The sequence below is a fragment of the Cinclus cinclus genome, chromosome Z (genome assembly GCF_963662255.1).
Source record: "Cinclus cinclus chromosome Z, bCinCin1.1, whole genome shotgun sequence".
NCBI classification, from domain to species: Eukaryota; Metazoa; Chordata; class Aves; order Passeriformes; family Cinclidae; genus Cinclus; species Cinclus cinclus.
This window is the reverse complement of record NC_085084.1, coordinates 71,375,433-71,396,650: the sequence shown is the minus strand read 5'-3', so window position 1 is coordinate 71,396,650 and position 21,218 is coordinate 71,375,433. Positions and strand designations below refer to the sequence as shown.

Sequence of the window (21,218 nt, the reverse complement as noted above, 5' to 3'; positions counted from 1 at the left end):
AGCTAATATGGAAGTTTCAAAGACCAACAGTCTGATGACAGTTCTCACACAGTCTCCATTATCACATTTTGTATATAGCTGAAGATTTTGGGGACCTATACATTGTTCTCCAGATAAAAACACTTTTAACATGCAATATGTTTGGTTAGAGCCATTAAGTCTGTAGTGGAGATTGCAGTAGTTTTAGAACTTCCGTGTTATTTTCACAGCATTTTTGGCATTCTGCAATCAGTAATGTTGTGTTATAATGGTAAAAAGGATTTCTAACTTGAAAGATTAGTGAAAGATGTTCACACCACCTACTTACAGCATGTTACTAGGGGAAGTTGCCTTTCTTCACTGACTATCTCCAAAACTTGGATTCTCTGCTTTTGGTCCCCTGAATGAAAGAAATGCCTGATGACTACTAAGTCAACAGTAAATGGTGTGAATGTTCTCTGAATTCTTGTGATATTCTTAAAATTCCCAGTAGCAAAAATGCCTTAAAATTTTTATTCCTGAAATCAAGCAGCAGTGTAAAATTTCCAGTACAACTCCAAACAAATAAACCACAGTCCTTGTGTCTTAACAGTTGAAACCCAGGCTCTCAACAATGGTTCCACTGTACTCTCTCAAGACAGCAAGAGATTATGAGATACGAATCCGATCAAGACAACGAACTTCTGAAAAATTTGGGGAGTTCAGTGAAATCCTCTATGTATCATTTTCTCAAATAGGCATTGGATGTGATCACTGTACAGAAGGTAAATAAGCAAAGTGTTTTTACAGCTGTGATTCTTGTCTTTTCGGTGATGGGGTGGAGTATAGCTTAACCATGTTATAAGGTTGAATACATAGGTAATCAGCCTACTACATGAGAATCATTTGGGGAGATTGAGACTGTTCAAGTTCCATATACAAGTTCAGAAGTAAACTCAGCAAGACTGTTTCACAGATCATCAGAGAGCAAAAATACAAATAGCTTTAAGAATCAGAAATAACTACTGTTTCACATCTCATAGGGTCTAAACCAGAATTAAATCTCACACTTCATAATCTAAAATGAGCACTTCCATTGGGGAAGAGAGGAATTGTGATTTCTTGTAATACTGTTGATTAAGGTTTTTTCCCAGAATTCTGTGCTTTTTTGAATATCCTGATATACTGTCAAGGGCAGTGAGTGTTTTACTCATTCTTCCTTATGACTGGTACTCATTTTAAAGTGCTGTTAAAGACAGAAGAAGAAGCAGCCATTGAGAATCACATTTTTTCTGTTGAAGGAATGAGACACTGCCTTTACCAGAATTGTTCTCAGGTCTGAGCTCCTAAATTAAGTCTTCAAAATATGAGAGCTTCAGCAAGTAATTTTAACAAGCTGCTTCACATCATTTTCCAGGGTATTAGTGAAGATGTTACATAAAACAACCTGTAACTCTTATCTTTCAAAATCTTGCTAGATTCTCCTTTTTATCTCTTCTTATTATTAGTTCTCATTTCTAATGTATAGGAATAGTTAATGTTCTGTACATGTGGAATTTTTTTATTAATCCCATCTACATTAAGTGGCAAGGTTTTCAAATGAATGAAATTAAAGTGCTACAGAAATCTAAGGTCATCCTACTGGCTGTTTTCTTTATTCACTGAAATGCAGATTCTCAAGATGATCCAAATCCACACACCTCACACAGCAGCTGTGAGCTGAATTTTATTTGAGAATTTATTTTTTTTCCTTTGGTATATCACTTTCAGGAACGCAGAATTAAACTTTAGATACCTTTCACGTATAAATAATCTAAAGTTTTCTAATGCAGTGTTCTAACTTCTTGAAGGAACTGGACACTTGCTGGTCTCACTGACATGACTATTCGTTACTAAAATAGAGATCTGTTTAACACAGACATATCCCTAAAGGACTTTATTGATGCCTGAAAGAATGGTCAAAATCTGAGCTGGGAACACAGGGCTCAAACTCGTACCTGAATTTTTATTTTGTTTTTATTATGAATGGTCATTTATGATCATATATAGAGTTCTAAAGCTTTCTGTCCAGTGTTCCTTGGCCCAAAAAAAAGAGTGAAATTTTTGTAGGAAATTTAAAATTATGAAAAAATGAGAAAAATCTTAAGTCTAAAGCTAGAAAAAAATTCTCTGTGATTTGTAATTTATAATGTCATATTAAGAATAATGGAATTGCTAGTATTTAAGAGATAAAACATTTCAGCATTGCTCTTCATTTCTACTAGATTGCATATCTCAGCTAATTTCTAAATTCTTTGTAGCCACCTGCAAGGTAAATAAAAGGTGGGCTTTTTTCAATAGATTCAGTTGGTTCACAGCATAATTAATGTTCAGTCTTTAGAAAGAGAAGTAGCATGTTTTCTGACACCACCATACTTTAGTTTTTGTGAGAGAAAAATAGTTTGTTTGTGATTTTGTGTGCTATTAGTAATGTTCTCCCAGCTTGGATGAACAGGTAGTAGCATGGTCTGTGGCATTTTATGCCCTCAGGACTACTTATACCATGTTTCAAGCAGGCAGAATGGTCCTTATGGCTGGTTTTGCTATAGACATTATCTTTATTAAGATCTTGGTTAGATTTATGAAATCAGTCTGGTTAAGCAAGGAGTCTCAGTGGACTCGTGGAAATTGCTGAGACCAAAAGCAGCCATGGATTAGGAATGATGCTTCCCAACTGAGTGCTACGACTGAGACTCTTCCAAACCACATCCCTCTCACTCAGCCCCTCTTCCCCTTTCTGCTCCAGTGGGAAGGAGTTGAGAACTGACAACACAAAAAGTGAAGATTACAGGTTGAGACACGAAGGGTTTACCAGAAACAGCAATGAGATAAGAAAACAAACAGTAAAAGCAACAATATTAATAGCAAAAGTATACAAAAGAGAGGGTGGTTGAAACTGTCTGAGTGAGAGATGCTAGAGACAGCAAGTAATGTCAGACAATGCCACCACATTTTTCAACCAGAAGTCATATCCTTCTCCTGGAAAGCCAAGGAGGCCCTTTGTCCACACCTGGAAGTGTCATGAACTGGTATCAAAGAACCTCCAAGTGCTGGCCAGAACTAGGACAAAAGCACATTTTTATTTCTGCTGAACACAGAACTTTCACATTTCAGTAACAAAAATTTTCATCAGTTTTTTACCACTTTGGAATCCTCAGGTGGTAGAAGACAAGGTTGAAATTAAAGATGTGATGTTGATGGAGATTCCCGCTTATATGTTCATGTTTTGTTGTTTCAGAAGTTGAGTTTCCATGGTTCTTAGTTGCTGTCTTTGGAGTGTGCGGGCTGGCTGTAACAGTGATCTCAGTCATGCTGTCTAAACAACCAAGGTAAAGACTTTTTATTTGTTGGGTTTTATGTACCTGTAGCTTAAAAAACCAAAATCAATTATTTCTAATTTGGGGGACTAGGAACCATTTTGAACATTTTTGTCTATTCTTGTAAACTACATAAAACTGGAATTAGTATGTATGGGGCCTTTAGCACAGGGAATCTGATTATGTTGATCTTCTTCTTTCAGTGCAGTGCATTTTATTCTGCAGAATTTACATGATTGATTTACTGTGGTTTTGAAGGGGGCTGATTTTTTACCTCACTCAAATTTTGTACATGCAATTTTTATTCCCCTGCTATTTAAAAGTTTCATATAAACCTATGTTTTTGTATTTGATTTTGTTCTTAGACCATTCCACTAAACTCTACTTCTTGGAGCCAAGGGAAAGAACTTGAGTCACAGGGAATATTTGGTCTCTGTGGATAAATTGCAGCTCCTGTGGAATAAAATTAAACAAAGCACAGAATTGCATTGTTTGTAAAAGTTACAAAATTGTGTCATATATAAAAATGAAGGAATTAAACATGACAGGTTTTAAAATCAGTTAATTCTGTTATACATGTTTTCAGGGATAGGTTTTGGTAGTATTCAACTTGGATGTCATATCAGTACTTTTGTACACTGTGGAGCAACACCATGGTGAAGACCAGGTGCACAGATACGTGTTGTCAGTGGTCTTGTGTATACATTTTGAAAATGAAGGCTGAGTAGTTTTGCATGTACCATCAGATGGTGAAATTTCATTTCACATACTGAAATTAAAACAATATGGTGCATTTGCAGCAGTTCTGAAAAAAAATATCTTCCGTGCTAATCATGAATGCTGAAAGAAGCTTTTCTCCACTGAGGACCTTCATGTGGAAAATTTTTCTGGACTGCAGGCTTGCGCCCTTTCCTTCAAACTGGAGCATTTAGTGGTGGAATGGCAATGTGTTCTGCAGAGAGGCAGTCTGCATAGGTTTTCCATAATGCAAAATATCCAGGCTTGATTTCCTCCTGATTCTGCAAGATACCAATTCATATTTTCCTCAGTTCTGATCTCACAGGCTTTGAACAAGTCTCTCTAGGACAGATGCCATAGGTTTAGGTCATTAGAGTTGAGAGATGAAAGCCTGAATTATACTAGACTAAGAAAGGAGCAGAGCATAGTTCTCCCTCCCAAATGTCTTCTCCAGGCAGTGAGTGGTAAAATTCTTTGTTTGTTTCACTAGAAGCAAAGCCCAGTCCTGTCAGAACACCTGATTTGTGGATTCATCTGTAAAGCACAAGTCCTAACCCTGATAGCCCAACCAGTTTACACTGCCTCTCCCAGCATTAGGTGGAAAAATACTGGATTTCTGGCTCTCATTAGGCTTGCTGGGCAGAATACTGAGGATCTGCTCAAAACCAGAAACATCTGAGGAATTTTGTCATGCCATGGTTAAGCCAAAGGTGCCTAAATTTCTCTCTAGGCACTCTTTAAGACTTCTGTGATCCTCTCTGGATGTCAGCAATGTCACTAAAAAGGCAGCAAAACTAATATTTGTATTTTTATCTACCATTTCCCACACCTTACTTTCTAAAATAGGCAATTAACCAAATGTAAAGAGAGTTTTGAATTTTCCTTTAGTTTATCTGTTTGCAAAAGAAGCAGGGAGGTAAAATGGAAGAGATAGTCATGACCAGCTAACTGTTGGATTATTATTAAGGGAAGATCATATTTCTATTAGAATTAGGGGCAGAGGGGGTGGTTTGGTTTGGAGGGTTATTTTGTCCCCTAAAAAATTAGGAATGAACTTTCTGAAGGATTAAAGTACTTCCACAGCCTGCAAATGCCCAAGCAAGTTACTAGACCTTTCTCTACAAGAGTAAACCCCTGCCTTAATTATGTATTATTTGTTGCACCAATAATTCAAAAAGAACTGTCACAGAGATGGCAAAATACTAGCCTAAATTCTTGCAGATGTTTTGCAGTTTTATTTATTAGTTCTAAAGAATTCACTCTTTCCACCAATTCCCATTTTCTGTTCCCCTATTTAAATTTATTGGGCATATGCAAGGCTACTGTGTCCCTGAAAAAAATTTTGGAAAAGTCACCACATACTGAGGTTTGTATCAGGTTGCATTGAAAAGTATGTAAAAAGGGAATCTATTGACAGAGCTCTAGGAATTTACTCTCTTTCTATACAGCTTTGAATTGTCAAAGACCAGGCTCCAAAATGGATTTGCCACATAAATTGAAGTGATTTCAAAAATGAAACTTGCAGAAAACCTGTTTCTTAATTTGCATTGAGAGAAAACATTACTTCTTTTCCTTAGAAGTATTTGAAATGTTATTTTTCAAACATTCAGGTTTTGAAGTAATTAAATATAAATGCAGTGTAATTCTGTCTTCTTTCTAATTTCCTCAAAAAAGACACTGTCAATTAAAAGATTTTTTTTTTTCCCCAGGTTAAAAATGCTTATTTTTCCTCCTGTGCCAGTTCCAAAGATTAAAGGGATTGATCCAGATCTTTTGAAGGTAATACTGAACTCTAAAATCTACAGTGAGAATCTTTGTAGTAGTAACAGGTGACAACTGTTGTCCCAGGCAGAAAAATTTTGTAGAAGAAAATTCTGACATTAGAGCAGTTGCCATAGAATTAGTTTGCATAAAATAATTTTAAATTCCTTTGCAATTATTACGTAACTATAGTCATCTTTATATCAGTTAACATCATAAAAAGGACAAGCATTTCTATTACTTCCTTTATAAAATGCTTTTTTTATTTGCTCTATAGAAAGGAAAGCTAGATGAAGTGAATTCCATCCTAGCCTGCCATGACAACTGTAAGACACAGCTATGCAGTGATGACTTGTGGGTTGAGTTTATTGAGTTGGACATAGAAGACCCTGATGAAAAGACCAGAGCCTCAGACACTGACAGGCTCCTGAGTGAAGATCATCTGAAATCTCACAATTGCTTGGGAGCAAAGGATGATGATTCTGGACGGGCCAGTTGTTGTGAACCAGATATTCCAGAGACAGATTTCAGTGCAAGCGACACGTGTGATGCCACCTCTGACAGTGATCAGTTCAAAAGGGCTGCTGAAAAAGAAGAGGATCTCTTGTGTCTTGACAGACAAGATAATGATGAGTCCCTTCCAAGCCTTGCCAACACAGACCCGCAAGGCCGGCACAGGAATACTCAGTCTGAAAACAGCCTCCTGTGGGCACCCTTTGGAGACAGCCTTGAGTCACCCCGTCCGTCAGTCCATACCCAGATAAGCAACCAGAATTCACTGACAAGTACTGACTTCTACGCTCAAGTGAGTGATATTACTCCAGCAGGCAGGGTTGTACTTTCACCAGGACAGAAATCCAAGCTAGGGAGAGCACAGCATGAAGGCTGCACAGAACAAAACTTCACCATGGACAACACCTACTTCTGTGAGGCAGATGTGAAAAAATGCATTGCTGTGACTTCCCACGAAGAGAATGAGCCACCTGTGCAGGAGCAAGGCTATAATGAAGATGGCTACTTCACCACCGAGAGCCTTACCACTACTGTTGCCAACCTTGGAGCTCCAACAGCAGCACCCCCAAGTTCAGAGATGCCTGTCGCAGACTATACGTCCATCCACATCGTCCAGTCTCCACAGGGCCTTGTGCTCAATGCGACCGCGCTGCCGGTGCCAGACAAGGAATTCAACGTGTCTTGTGGCTATGTGAGCACAGACCAGCTGAACAAAATCATGCCATAGCTCTTTTTTGACTAGGTGTGTGTAGTGTTTCACAGCAGAGAGTCAGTTTTGGGCTTTGGTATGCTGAAACCATCAAAATGAAGTCTAAATGTTTTCTGTGGTTCCTATAATTTTATCTGAAATGTTGCAGCATAAAAATATACATCAAAATATTCCTATTGTGTTCTGTAAATATTATCTATGAATTTGTCTTGAGGCTGTTTTGTCTTGTTCTTGTGGGTGTTGATTTTCGTGAAATTAAACATTGAAATTACTGTTTAATGTACAGTAAATTGTGCATTTTGATAAAGCTAAAAATCAGGAGGTTTAAAGTGTAAGAATTTAGAAAAAAATTGCTGTTGGCAGAGATCTTTATATCAGTAATTGGGAGCTGATCATATAGCTGAAAACACAAAGTTGCTTGACTAAATAAAACATCTATTTTGATTTATATAAATTGGTAAAATATATTTTAATACTTTGGTCATAAAACCATAAATGTTTTCTATTATACTAAATACTGTATTTCAGTTATGGTGACCCATTTAAGTAATGTAATTGCTGCAGTCCTAAAAAGGAGTTTTCTGGTTTTTAAATTAAAATTTTGTTCACAGATAAAAGAAAAAATAGATTTTTACAGAGCCATTTTATACCACCAAAAAAATCCATAGAAAAATTTTGAAGTATTGTAGGAACTTAAAAGTAACTGATTCTATTACTTTCTTACAGTAATTAGTATAGAAATGTACATGCAATTTAAAGTTCTATGTAAAATTTTAAAATATGCAGCATACTTGGGCAAATTATTCTGTTCTTCATCAGATTCTAGTTAATGCTAATAATAATAATAATAATACACTTTTTATACGAAAAATCTTGTTGACCACAGTATTAAACACTGTGCAACTAAACTTTCACTTAAAATTTTTGAGAACATGTGAATATTCTCTGATAACTTAGCAGCATAGTATTTTCATATTTGACCAACTTCTGAAGCCCTTCCAGAGCCAAAGGTATCACTACATTTATTAGTCTGTGCCACATAAAGTCTTTATTAAAAAAAAAATAAATAAAGGACTTCAGAAGTTAGCCAGCAGTTAATTTTTAAAGATATAACAGGATTAAAATACTTCAGTGGAACAAGGGGATCAAGTGCAGTATTGTTCAAACGTGGTTTTCGATTTTGCAGCCTAACAGCATCTCCTCTGACCATGTTAGGCAGACTTTAAGAAGGAAAGGGGAGAAAACCGAAACTCAGTGGGGAAAGCTCTTTGTTCTTGCATATGTTAAGAACCTGGTAGAGCTTTGCAATTAATTGTTACTGTTTCAGGAGTTAACTTCCTAAGCCATGGTTTCATCACAGCAGGGTTCTTCTTAGAAAGCAAATAGGAACATTCATTTCTTTACTTCGACCTGAAGTGTATGATGTGCAGCAAATTCAGGTCTTGCTTATGATGTCTCCAACTGAACTCACTGATGCTCTTTTTGTGACCAAGTGCTACACAACTGGGCCCAACTACTGGGTGGGATTTTTAAGTTTAGCACGTACTTTATGGTAAATGTGCATTAGATATTTTGCTAATTTGCTGCTATAATTTTCTAACAGCTACATTATTTAGTTTCATGTAAAATTTCATAGATGATAGACATTAATGCAAGTAATGCCTATGTGTGTGTTTGAAAGAAGTTTCTTACTCTGTTTCTATTGCCAAAAATAGTTAAATACCTCAGTCAAACTCAGAATGTCATTTTGGTACTTTACTGGTCACACAAGCCATGATATGCCGGTCAGAAGATGTGTCTTTCAGTTTCTATTTAACTTTCTCTATGTTAGTGTTTTGTTTGTTTTTCTCAAAGTTTAATAAATGTATTGTCTTTGAGCTGTCTGGACGCAATGTGTTTTTTTGCAGATATTTAATTTTTTTAAATGGAAAATATAGATTTTATTAGGAGAAATCAAATATTTCTCGTAGGATAAAGCATAAAGCTGCTTTTCTTAGAATAGAAACAATGCCTTATGTGATCAGTGTTTTCACTAATTGATGTGTATATAGAGATAGGACGTGTTGCACCCAGAGCTGGCCAAGACGTGTTACCAGTTTAGCTGACTCATTTATTTTACATGTTACTGGAACATCTGTGATTGGCAGGCTACTCCCCAGCCTGTAGTGGTGCATAGGTTTATTCTTCCCCAGCTGCAGGACTCTGCATTTGCCTTTGTTGAAGTTCATTAGGTTCCTCTCCACTCAGTTTTCCAGCCTGTCCAGGTCTCACACAGCCTCCTGGTGTGTCAGCCACTCCTCCCAGTGCTGTGCCATCCTCCAACCTGTCCCTTCATCCAGGTGACTGATCAATAACAAGACTGGACTCAGTACCGACCCCTGAGGAACACCACTGACTACAGGGGCCTCCAGCTGCACTCTGCATGGCTGATCACAGCTCTCTGAGCTCTGCCAGTCAATTCACAACCCAGCTCATTGTCCATTCATCAACCCATGCTTCCTGAGCTTCCTGTGAGGATGTTAGGGGAGACAGTGTTAAAAAGCCTTACAGAAATCCAGACAGACAACATCCACTGCTCTCCCCTCATCTACCCAGACAAGCATTACATAATAGAAAGCTTTTTTATTCCTTGTGCTGCATGCATTGTTTTACAAGCATTGCAAGGAGGTAGCTGGCCATGCAGGTCTCCCAGGAGAGGCGCAGAATTGCCACAACCACACACACACGCACCACCCACCCCTTGAGGTGGCTGACCTTTTTGGTTCTTACCTTTGAAGGCAGCTAGGGAGCATTTGTCACTGCTCTGGTTGGCCAGGCCTATTCCCTAATTAGATGCAATGGTGTGAACATTGCCATTTTGGATCCCACCCCCAAGGTCCTTCCCCTTAAACACATATCAAACATATTGGCCAGCCTCCATGTAAACTGCCTGCACATGTTCCCTTTCTTAGTATGACACTTTATTCATAGATCACTGGAAGAGTTTAATCTGTTCTAATAACTCTATTCAGAAACCATAATGGTTCTCAAAAGCAAAGACTCAAGTTGCTCTGCTGGCTGTCTGTTGGTGTCAGCAAGAAGCCACCTTGGTTTGGAAAAGTTTGGATTTGAGCTTTTGATCCATCAAAGACAATGAAAATTTCCAGTGCTTAGTGTTACAAGAAACTGAAAAAAAGCATCATCTATACCAGTTTCCATTAAGATAAGAAATAATTTTGTCAAACATATGATTTACACTACTGTTCTTTACTACTTGGGGTAAAATATTTTTTCTGACTTATAATACAGGAAGTGTGATCAGCAGATTATGAGAGCTGTTCAGTCTGAATGAAAATTAACACTATGAAAGGTATATTTTCTATTTTAAAGTGGAATATTAAAAAACCATTGAGTGCTCTTTAGACCTGCCATGATTTTAGAAATGCTTCCATTTAATGATGACAGTCTCTGTTGGGAACACTTTCCTGTCATTTACAGCTTAGTATATATAACTACATATGCATCAGCATAGTTGTACAAATGAGAAGTAATTCTCTGGTTCAAAGAGGAACTTCAAACCATATGACATTTAGTCACAGGGAACTTTCTTTCCTGCATTGAGATTTGCTATCTCAGGGGCCTATTACCAGGCACAGGAGTGCCTGATGCAGACTACCTGATCTGAGAGGAAAAGGGAGAAAAATTTTGGAGCTATTTTGGATACTGTTTTTATTAAAGAAGAAATGCAGACTTGGGTGGTGTGGAAAAGAATTAAACATTACAGAACCTTATTTTGCAATACCAATTTTTTGGTTTAACTCAGAATATCTATTTCACTAAGATGATTGAATTTGTAAGAATTTAACCAGCTTTTATAATCAATTGACTTTTAAGTGATACAAATGGATATATTTCTCTCTTGGAATTGACTCTGTCTAAATGCAATTTAGCAGTACAGATTCTTCTCTCTGACTAATCATTATTAATTGCATACACAGTCAGTACTTTAATTGCCATAGAAACTATGCCCTCAGGCCACAGAGAAGCAAGATGTAGTCCAAATCCATTTCTGTGATTAGTATACTACTTAAACACTCTGGCACAACTGCATTGAGCAAGTGCTTCCTTATCTTCTCCAATCAGGTCTATTAGGTAGGTAACATTCAGAAGCAGAAGAGAAACTGTACCATTGGTGTCAGAGAAACAGGCACAGCAGAGTGGCTGCCAGCATGATAAGCTGATGCAGTTATTAAAATTGATGCATCTAGTAAACTGGCACACTGTTTGACAGGTTTAATTTTTTGTCACTACAGTATTTGGTATTTCTTTTGCATAATATAAGCTTCTTTATCCTAATATATGAAAATTAGCTGACTAATGATACATTAGTTTCCTGAAATTAGTCTGAGAAAGTAGATCATCCCAGATGATATGGTAATTTGTGAGAGAACATAGGTGAACTCCACTCCTTGACAATGGAAGAAATAAGTCTGCAGAAGGCTTAGTGGGAGTAAAAGCAAAATTGAAGAGCTTATGCTTACAACTTTCTATAGCTTCCCATCACAATGCTACAAGTGATGCTTCCACTACTGTCCTTGGTGTGGTTTTGAGCTTGTACTGAAGGAAATGAAATCTGTTCCATAACAGACACCTGAGACCTAGACATACCAGGAAACTCATTTTGTTGTTGTTGTTGTTGTTGTTGTTGTTGTTGTTGTTGTTGTTGTTTTGGGGTATTTTTGTTGTTGTTAATCTGTTCCATAACAGACACCTGAGACCTAGACATACCAGGAAACTCATTTTGTTGTTGTTGTTGTTGTTGTTGTGGTTGTTGTTTTGGGGTATTTTTGTTGTTGTTAATCTGTTCCATAACAGACACCTGAGACCTAGACATACCAGGAAACTCATTTTGTTGTTGTTGTTGTTGTTGTTGTTGTTTTGGGGTATTTTTGTTGTTGTTTTATTCTTTAATAATAACTTCAACAGATTTTTTTAAATTTTATATATTATTGCTCCTGAATATGACACCTTTGCAATATTATACTGGAAAGACATAAACTATAGAACAACACAGTGTCAGTTAACTTCCTTATACTAAAATTTCAGATCTCTTTCCCAGCAGCTATCTGTTTAGCATGTACAGTGCTACAGTTTCAAGTTACAGAGGAAATACCAACCTTGCCCTTCTGAAAGAAAAACTCCTTCAGGAACTAATTCTGTGAGCCAGCTAAATGTACTTCCCTTGGAAGAGTAAGGCTCAGGCTTGGAAATTTACTTAAGATAACATAATTTCTAGCTAAAACTGTGCTACCAAATGAGTAGGTCCAACCCTTCTTCAACAGACATCTGAGCATGGTATGGTTGTTACCCAGAGATCATTATGAGCATCCTATCCTCTACCTGTGGCCTAGCTGTGTGGGGTTCCTTAAGCCAAGTTTTTAGCTACGTGGTATAGTTCTTTCTTTCTCACAGCATGTCTTTTGATGGAATGAGAAAGATTTACTAGTGTCCTGAAATGCCATGAAAATTTTAAGTGACATTCTCTGAATCAAGCTACTGCTGGAAAAATGTGGAACTCTAGACAAGTTCCTGTTTTAATTGCAATTAGACTTGTAAACCTACTGTGCTTGAAGAAGCTAAATTTTACTAAATTGGGGTTCATGCACTTTGTAGTCACAGTCAGATACCAAGAACAGAAAAGCCAAAGAACTACCTATTTTATGAAAAGCTCCAGGGACACATGGTCTCTTGCTTTTATAATATAAATAATGGCAAAGTTGTGTCATTTTCTTTTAAATGTAGCTAGTATTAATTAGCTGATCTCTACCAATCACTAATTGATCAGTTACAACAACCTTCTGAAATTACTTTGTTGAGGAATGCATTATACGACTATTAAGAAGCAAAATGCATGCTTTCAGCTTGGCACGGAAATGGAGCATTATCATAAACAGAAATACAATAGACATGTGTGTCTTTACAAGTTAGATTCTCGATTCCAAAGGGAATGATGTAGTAGATGATGCACAATGGACAAGTGTTCCTTTCTCACAAGACTGCCCCCAGCTGTTTAACTTCCATAGGAGAAGGACTAATAATCAATGGATGGAAAAGTAAGAAAACAAAGACAATACCATCCAAGTGGACAGCTTCAGATGGGATCAGTAAGACAAGATTTTATAATCGCTGGAAAACAGTCCCTAATAAAACATCCTATGGTGCACAGTTAGAGCCTGGTGCTAACGACAGTGAGATTGTAGGTTTGATCCCTATATGGGGCATTCACTTTAGAGTCAGTGATCCTTCTGGGTCCTTTCCAGCTCAGAACATTCTGTGATTTCAGAGAAAAATATTTCAGATGATATGCTCCTTGCCAGATGTTTATGTGCTTTAAACACTCACTACCACCGTGGTTTTTTAGGTGTACAAGAAAACCAGGTCAGAAGTTCAGCATTACTTTAAAAATACAAAAAAAATCCAGAATTACAAATAAATTGTGGGAATACAATTGTTATATTTGTGCTTAAAATTGAAATTATAATAGTTTGACCCATCAGCATTCAGCAGAAAAATAATGTGGGAAATGGATTTGTAGAGAGTTTTTAGGGCCTGACAGAAGGCTCACACAGTATGTATTTGTATGTAAATTTGGAGATAAGAAATGCTGACTTAGAATTGCCATAGAATAAGACAAATATTGTTAAGAGAGAAATGGAGTTAGAAAAAGTTTTAAAGGATGGCTTTGCAAATAAGACTAGATAATTTAGAGAAATAGAGCTATGAGAGGTGCATTGTAATAGAACCCACAAAAAGTAATTTTAATGATTGGTTTTAAGGCATTTTACAGCATGATGTGATGAAAACTAATAGTCCAAAAAACGTTTATAGTGTGTTGTAATTAAAAATAGTTGGCTTCTGATTGTGATGGTGTAAATTATAATATCTATATTGTCTCACCTTTCATATGAGACTGAAAATGGAATAAAACTTTTTTTTAATGACTCTCATTAGCCCTATCTCTGGGTCAGAAAAGGGCAAAATCCAGCTAGATAAATCCAATGTAGATGGGAAGGAACAGGAATACATGAGATTACTTAGAAAGCCAGGAAGCAACACAATTACTTCTCTTGAGTTCATTCTTCTTTCTCTATTATTCTTCACCTCTGAGATTGATCAGTCATCTCTGTCATAGCCTGTTTCCAGTGGATAGAATATCTGTTAAATGCTTCCAAGAAAAGAGTGGGAGTTTTTACAGGCTTGCACCATGGCTTGCAGTATAGAGTTTTGACATGATTGGAATGCTGACATGGATGTAGTATAAATAGTCAATTACAAAGTGAAAATATTCTGAGAATAAAATTATACTAATGACTTGAAGATTTTCAGCAAAATCAGAAATCTGGTTTTGCATAACTACATTCTCTCTGGAAGTGGCTCCAAATTGATGATATAGATACACTCTAATGAAGAATACTTGACTACTGAAGAACTCAGGGCACATAGATAACTAAATATAGATAGACACTCTCTTTCCTGTAACACAAATTAAACTTTTATTTTAATGTAGTTAAATTATTTAGTCTAGGTATTTGATTTCCGTTTTGCCATAGATATATACATACCCAGAGAAGCAGTGGATGCTCCATCCGTGAAAGTCTTTAGGACCAGGCTGGATGGAGTTCTGAGCAACTTGGCCCAGCAAAAAGTGTCCCTGCCTACACCAGGGGGGTTGGAAGTACACTACCTTTAAGGCCCCTTCCAACCCAGGCCATTCGGTGATTCTGTGATTTAGGAAAAAAAACATCTGTGTCACAAAAAGAGCAACCAGCTTGTGCTACAAATTAAAGCTTTTCCTCCAGCCTAGGTGATGGTTGAAACTTTTAAAACAAAAGCATTGTTCTGACCAGCAAAATGACTGTAAAGGTCTCAGACTCTAATTACATATGAGGGGCTTTTTTCCTCCTGGAAACAGCAAATACCAGTCTGCACAGCAAAGCACTGAAACAGGCTACCTTCATTCCATATGGCTAAGTATTTTATTATGAGTTATGCTGCAGATGAACTCAGGCTGTTCCAGAAAAAGACTTTAGACAGCAAGATACAGTGAGCTAGTTTTCCATCTGTAATAATTTGGGAAATTATTTCTCAAAGCAAACCAAAGGCAGTTTTTATTGAGCATGTAGTACAGTTCACATAGAAGATGGTGTGGATTTTCACAGATTCACTGAATGATACTCAGAATATTTCTCTTAGCAATTCAAGGTATGGGATTCATATAAGTAACTTAGGAAATTTATTGCTTACCAGTCTCCCATTACAAAAAATTGAACTTTTATTTTTATACATGCCATCACTAATCACTAATGCTGAACCATTTTGTTTTCAACTACTGAAGCTATAAAGCAAAGATTAGGTCATCCTTGACAAACAAAAAGACAAAAGAACAGAGGAAAAAATACTTTGTGAACATAAATTTCTGTTTCTGGAGAAAATAACAGCAAAAACACATGCTGAAAGTGTTACATTTTTTTCGCCCTTAAGACTCCCACCCCAATACTTAGGTAAGGAACATGAAATAAACTTCTTTCCCTGAGGTGATTTAATGGGTACAAATACTCTTTAGCAGGTGTATTTGCTCATATACATTTATTTATTTATTTACCCATTTAACGGTGTTCTACTATATTACCCTACTTAATAGTGTGGTAGGTTGACCCTGGCTGGGTGCCAAGTACACACCAAAGCTTCTCTATCACTCACCTCTGCAACTGGATAGGGGAGAAAAAGTATAACAAAAGGTTCATGAGCTGAAGTAAATCCAGGGAGAGATAACTCATCAATTACCACAAGCACAACAGACTCAGCTTGGGGAAATAGATTGAATTTATTACAAATCAAAACCAGGGTAGATAATGAGAAGTAGAACAAATCTTAAAAACATTTTCCACCCACACCTTCCTCCTTTTCCAGCTCTATTTCCTCCCCACCAGTAGTCCAGGGAGACAGGAATTGGGGTTATGGTCACTTCATCACATGTTGATCCTGCTGCTGCTCAGGGAGAGTCCTTTCCCTGCTCCAGTGTGGGTTCCCTCCCGTGGGAGACAGCTCTCCATTAACTTCTCTAGTGTCAGTCCTTCCCGTGAGCTGAAGTTCCTCATTAACTGCTCCAGCATAGGTCCTTTTCCATGGGGTGTAGTCCTTCAGGAGCAGCTTGCTCCAGCATGGGTCCCCCATAGGGTCACTGCTCCTCCCAGCAAGCCTGCCACAGCATGCCAGGAACCTGGTCCAGCATGGGCTTCCCACAGGGTCACAAACTTCCTCTGGGCATCCACCTGCTCTGGCACTGACCCCCGCAGGCTGCAGGGGCACAGCTACCAGGGTGTCAGCACAGGCTGCAGGGGAATCTCTACTCCAGTGCCTGAAGCACCTCCTGCCTCTCCTTCTGCATTAACCTTGGTTTCTGTAGAGCTGTTCCTCTCACAAATTCTCACTCCTCTCTTCTCCGAGCAGAATTAAAACTGCACAGTAACTTTTTTTTCTTTTTAAGCACATTGTCACAGAGGTGGTTCTACTGACTGTGATGGGATTTGCCTTAGCCAGTGGTGAGTCTGTCTTGGAACCAGCTGGCACTGGCTGTGCCAGACAAGGGGAAAGCTTCTGGTAGCATCTCAAAGTAGCCACTCCTGTACCTCTCCCCACTCTTCCCCTGCTACCAAAACTTGGCTGTGCAAACCCAATACAAATAAACATATATTTATCTGTATTTTGTGTATATTTCTGCTTTAATTCTTCATTGACAAATATAAACATTTTGGAGAAGGCAACAGAAATGGGTACTTCTATATCAAATATCCTTTCTGACAGTTTTCATCTCCTAAACCAGAAAAATGAATCCTTTTTTTCAAAAAGAATATAACATGTCAAACTGTACACTGATGCCCCAGATGCATGAGAGTACAATTTATACTCCCATCTCATTAAGCTACACTGCAGTCTGACACTGAAGTCAATGTGATACTCTGCTAAACACTGGGATGAATGCTCTGGCAATCTAGAGCATGTTAAAACCTATGTTCTTCCTTTTGTGTGTTCTTCAGAAAAAGACAAAATGAATAATTTTGTAAACTGCCTTAAATCTTGCAAAGCTTAACTCTGTAAAGGAATCTGAGGCCTCCATTTGAGAAGGCTGGGGTTGTATGGAAGGCTGTTAAAGACCATCAAAATGGCATAAAAATCACTAAAACACTGCTCAAGTCCATGCCTAACCATGACATTTCGAATGTACACAGATGATGCTGTTTGTGAGGAGTAGAATATGAAACAATGTTTGTCACAGATCTTTGGTGCAGCAGTTTCACTTACAGGGATGTTCACAATGGCAATAAAAGTCATCAGTGCTTTCCATATGAATTAGAAACTCTCGGTTTGTTGGAGTATGTTTTATACAACCACCTGCTGCTTTCCTGCCCAATACACAGTGGATGTCAAACATTTTTTCAGTGACCACCAGACTCTTGAACTGTCTTGCACAAGAACTTACTACCCTATAAAAGGACAAAAAAAAATTAGAATGAGCTCCAAATGAACTATAGATTAAACTCCTGTCTTTTGGAAGCATGTAGTGTTAAAGTGCCTATTTTAAGAGTAATATTTTAAAAGCCAAAACAAAAGAATATTTGCTGACCACTAAACATTTTACAAGCCAGATCTACTCCTGGCTTATAGTCTTCATTCCATGTATTTCTATGTTAAAATCTGTCAAACATTTTTCCATCAATGTTTATTTTCTGCATTTTTCCCAAGTCTGTTCACAATAATCACCTTCCCAGAGGTCAAATGACATATTTACACATGGGTCATTTAGCATAGCGTTATTACAAATATAACATGCGAACAGTGAGTAACATTTTTGTCAAATCATAATATTTGCATTTTAGTCTTCACTTCTGTCTTCCTATTAATATAATCCATACAATAAAGCTACAGCTAAATAACACAAAAAACAGTCTGTGCAATATAGTGTGGTTTACTGTGCAGTAAAATGCTACTCAGGATTTTGTTGGGAGTTTTCTCTCTTTGTAACCAATAGTGACTGCACTTTTACTAGGTCGAAGAACACTAATTGCTGTGATTAACAATTTTATTAACTTTAATTACAAATTTTTAATTATACTTCTTTGAAAGTACCAAACCTTTTGAAATATCTGTGCCATTCACAAGGACAACTGAAACTGTGAAACAGGTTTTGTAAAAATTGGTATGTGAAGCAGGGAAAGTGAGGTAGAAAACATAAGTAGCATGTACCAGGTTTCCTGGGTACCTCTTTCTCTATTAGTATCTGTTCATGACACACTTGGCACTATGTCATTTCCCCACTCATATCTCAGCTGCAGACCTTCTATCCATGAAAATTATTTTCATCAATTTGCCTAGTCAGTGTCCCAGTGGACACAACCAACCAACAGATGTTCCGATAAAGCAGCTGCCTGCCAAACAGCACGTGTGACCATGACTGGTAGGATGTTGTTTCTCTGGGTGTTTGCAGGCACAAAAAGTCCTGCATGCACCCACATCTGATTTGCACAGCAGACAGTTCTGCTCATGGGGACAGCACCAAAAAGTATTCAAAATGTAATACTTTCCCTCTCTATTACAGACAAAACCAGGTCATCTGAGAAAGCTATAGAGAATTTAGCATTTTGGACAAGAAGTCCATTTATATTCTAGAATCTTAGAAGATAAGGATGTCTGTCTCAATGTGTATGTCTCAAACATGGATAGCTGAATGGCTGTGGAGCCAAGAAAGGACTGCTGGCAATAACAGACAATTGTTGATAATAACCAAGGACTGTTGATACTAACACAGTTTGAGGAAGAACAATATATGGCTGGAGAAAGGGCCAGGCAGAGGTAGGGCAGCACTTTTCCAGGACAAACACTGTTGTTCCAGTTTCTGGAGCATAACCCAGCACAGCACAAGTGCAGGAATAAGGCCTACAAGTGGGCATCGACTATCAGGGGGATCAAGACCCTGGAAGCACCCTTCCCCTTCCCCTTCCCCTTCCCCTTCCCCTTCCCCTTCCCCTTCCTTCTTTTTCCATCCGATCCCTTTATCCCACTGCCATATGCTTAGAGAGTAGGTCAGGAACTGACATACCCTTCACACCTTTGCAGACCCCCTGATTTTTGTCTTTCTGTTCAACCACAAGCATTTATCAATCCTGGCTATTCCCTTCCCCTAAAGGGTGAAATGTCACATACTAGAATGCAGCTTGAGCTGCAGGAATACAGTTATACAGCCTATAAAGTAATTTAACAGCTGTCTCTGTTTCATGAGGACTTATCCAAGCCTTCAGAGGGAACTCATCGCACTGAGGGCAGGCTGCAAACAAGCAAGCGGGGGTCGGCCGAGCCCACCGGGGAGGGGGGTGGGGGGGCGCCCCCTGCAGGCCCGCAGTGGTACGCTCCGCCGGCGGGGCTGGGTTTCCCGCCTTGGCGGGCGCGCGGGCTCCCCTCAGGGGCCTGAGGGGCGGCGGCGTGAGGGAGGGTCGGCCAAGGACGGGAAGGCCTGACGTGCCTGCTGCTCAGTAATTCCTACATTCAGTTAATCTCTCTCTCTTTCTCTTTCTCTTTCTCTCTCTCTCTCTCTCTCTCTCTTTCTCTCTCTCTCTTTCTCTTTCTCTCTCTCTCTCTCTCTCTCTCTCTCTCTCTCTCTCTCTCTCTCTCTCTCTCTCTCTCTCTCTCTCTCTCTCTCTCTCTCTCTCTCTCTCTCTCTCTCTCTCTCTCTCTCTCTCTCTCTCTCTCTCTCTCTCTCTCTCTCTCTCTCTCTCTCTCTCTCTCTCTCTCTCTCTCTCTCTCTCTCTCTCTCTCTCTCTCTCTCTCTCTCTCTCTCTCTCTCTCTCTCTCTCTCTCTCTCTCTCTCTCTCTATATATGTTGAACTGCCACATGCAGCAAAAATTTGAAAACTTTAAAAAGGGATTATCAGCTACAATACTTTTAAAAGTGATACTGGGAAAGCATGGGTGGCAAGGAGTCAGAGAGGCATTGAAGGAAGGTGTCACTTTCGCAGCAGTCAAACACAGGATTTAAATACTTTAATTTTTTCTCCAGTGGCATAAATATTGTTCAAAAACAGTCATGAGAGGTTTAATTAAAATGCCTTTGGAAGACATAATGTGTAATAGTAATATGCACAAAAATAACAGTGATGAGTTTTCCTGCTGGAAAAAAAAATAAAACATTAATAATCCAACATTATTTTTAATTTAGTGTTCCAGTTCAGCAGGAGTTTTGTACCCAGTGGTACTGTTGCCAAGTGCTGAGCACATCCTGTCTTTCAAGAAAACAAGTGATGCCATAGAATAAGGAAACACACAAACAAAACTGCTTAACGTGGCAGCTCCCTGAATTCTACCCTCTGTCAAAATGTGGAGAGTGGAACACAGTTTTAAAAGTATAATGAAAAGAATGGTGATTGACAAATGTAAGATACTGTCCGTGATAATGGTTGGAAAAGTCAAAGGACTGACATTCATAGGGTACATTTAGATTATCAACTAACGTAAGATGGGTAATTGTTTTAAAAATCTGAGTGTCTTGAATACATATTTAAAACCCCAATTTAATAAATCATTGAATTGTAGTAAGTTGCAAGTCATTAAGATTACTAATTAATTAAAACAAAACAAAACCCCATTAATTTAACTTAGAAGCATTATTTTTTTCAAAGTTTATTATAGTCTGAAAACTGTTAATTTAAAAAAAAATGAGCTTTTACTTAAGATTTAGTTTTAGTCTCACTGAGGACAGAGTGGGCACAAGAAAAAAAATATTAAACACTCAGAACCAGTATCTTACTGCTTTGTTCTAGAAGTTACATATAAAATATAGTAAATATTGAATGACTGAGAAAATTATTCAGTTATGTAATTTTGATTCCTGCTTAGTGTTGTGCATTTACCTATTTCAGCCTAACTTTACTGCAAGTATTTCTGTCTGGAAACTCATTCAGTTTCTGGGTGGTGAACACATTTTAACTTCTGGTTCATCTCCCTGATTACATTTTTTTTGTTATTTGTAAAAAGGCTGTTTACACTTTACCACATAGAAGTGGTGATTTTGTTTTGACCACATGGTTTACTGGTATTGAAATTTTTGTCTCATGGAGCCTGATGTTGAGAGATAGTTTGAATAGTTTTAGGAG

General features: G+C 38.0%; 1 protein-coding gene across 1 annotated transcript in view; it reads left to right on the top strand.

Moving 5' to 3' along the window:
• Positions 1-7,053, top strand: part of GHR (growth hormone receptor) — a 60,920-nt gene extending 53,867 nt beyond the window's left edge. The window contains exons 5-8 of the mRNA XM_062513122.1: positions 572-743; positions 3,236-3,326; positions 5,762-5,831; positions 6,091-7,053. Of these exons, the coding sequence (XP_062369106.1) occupies positions 572-743; positions 3,236-3,326; positions 5,762-5,831; positions 6,091-7,053 (1,296 nt within the window). The remainder of the gene's footprint in view (positions 1-571; positions 744-3,235; positions 3,327-5,761; positions 5,832-6,090) is intronic.
• Positions 7,054-21,218: the final 14,165 nt, after the last annotated feature.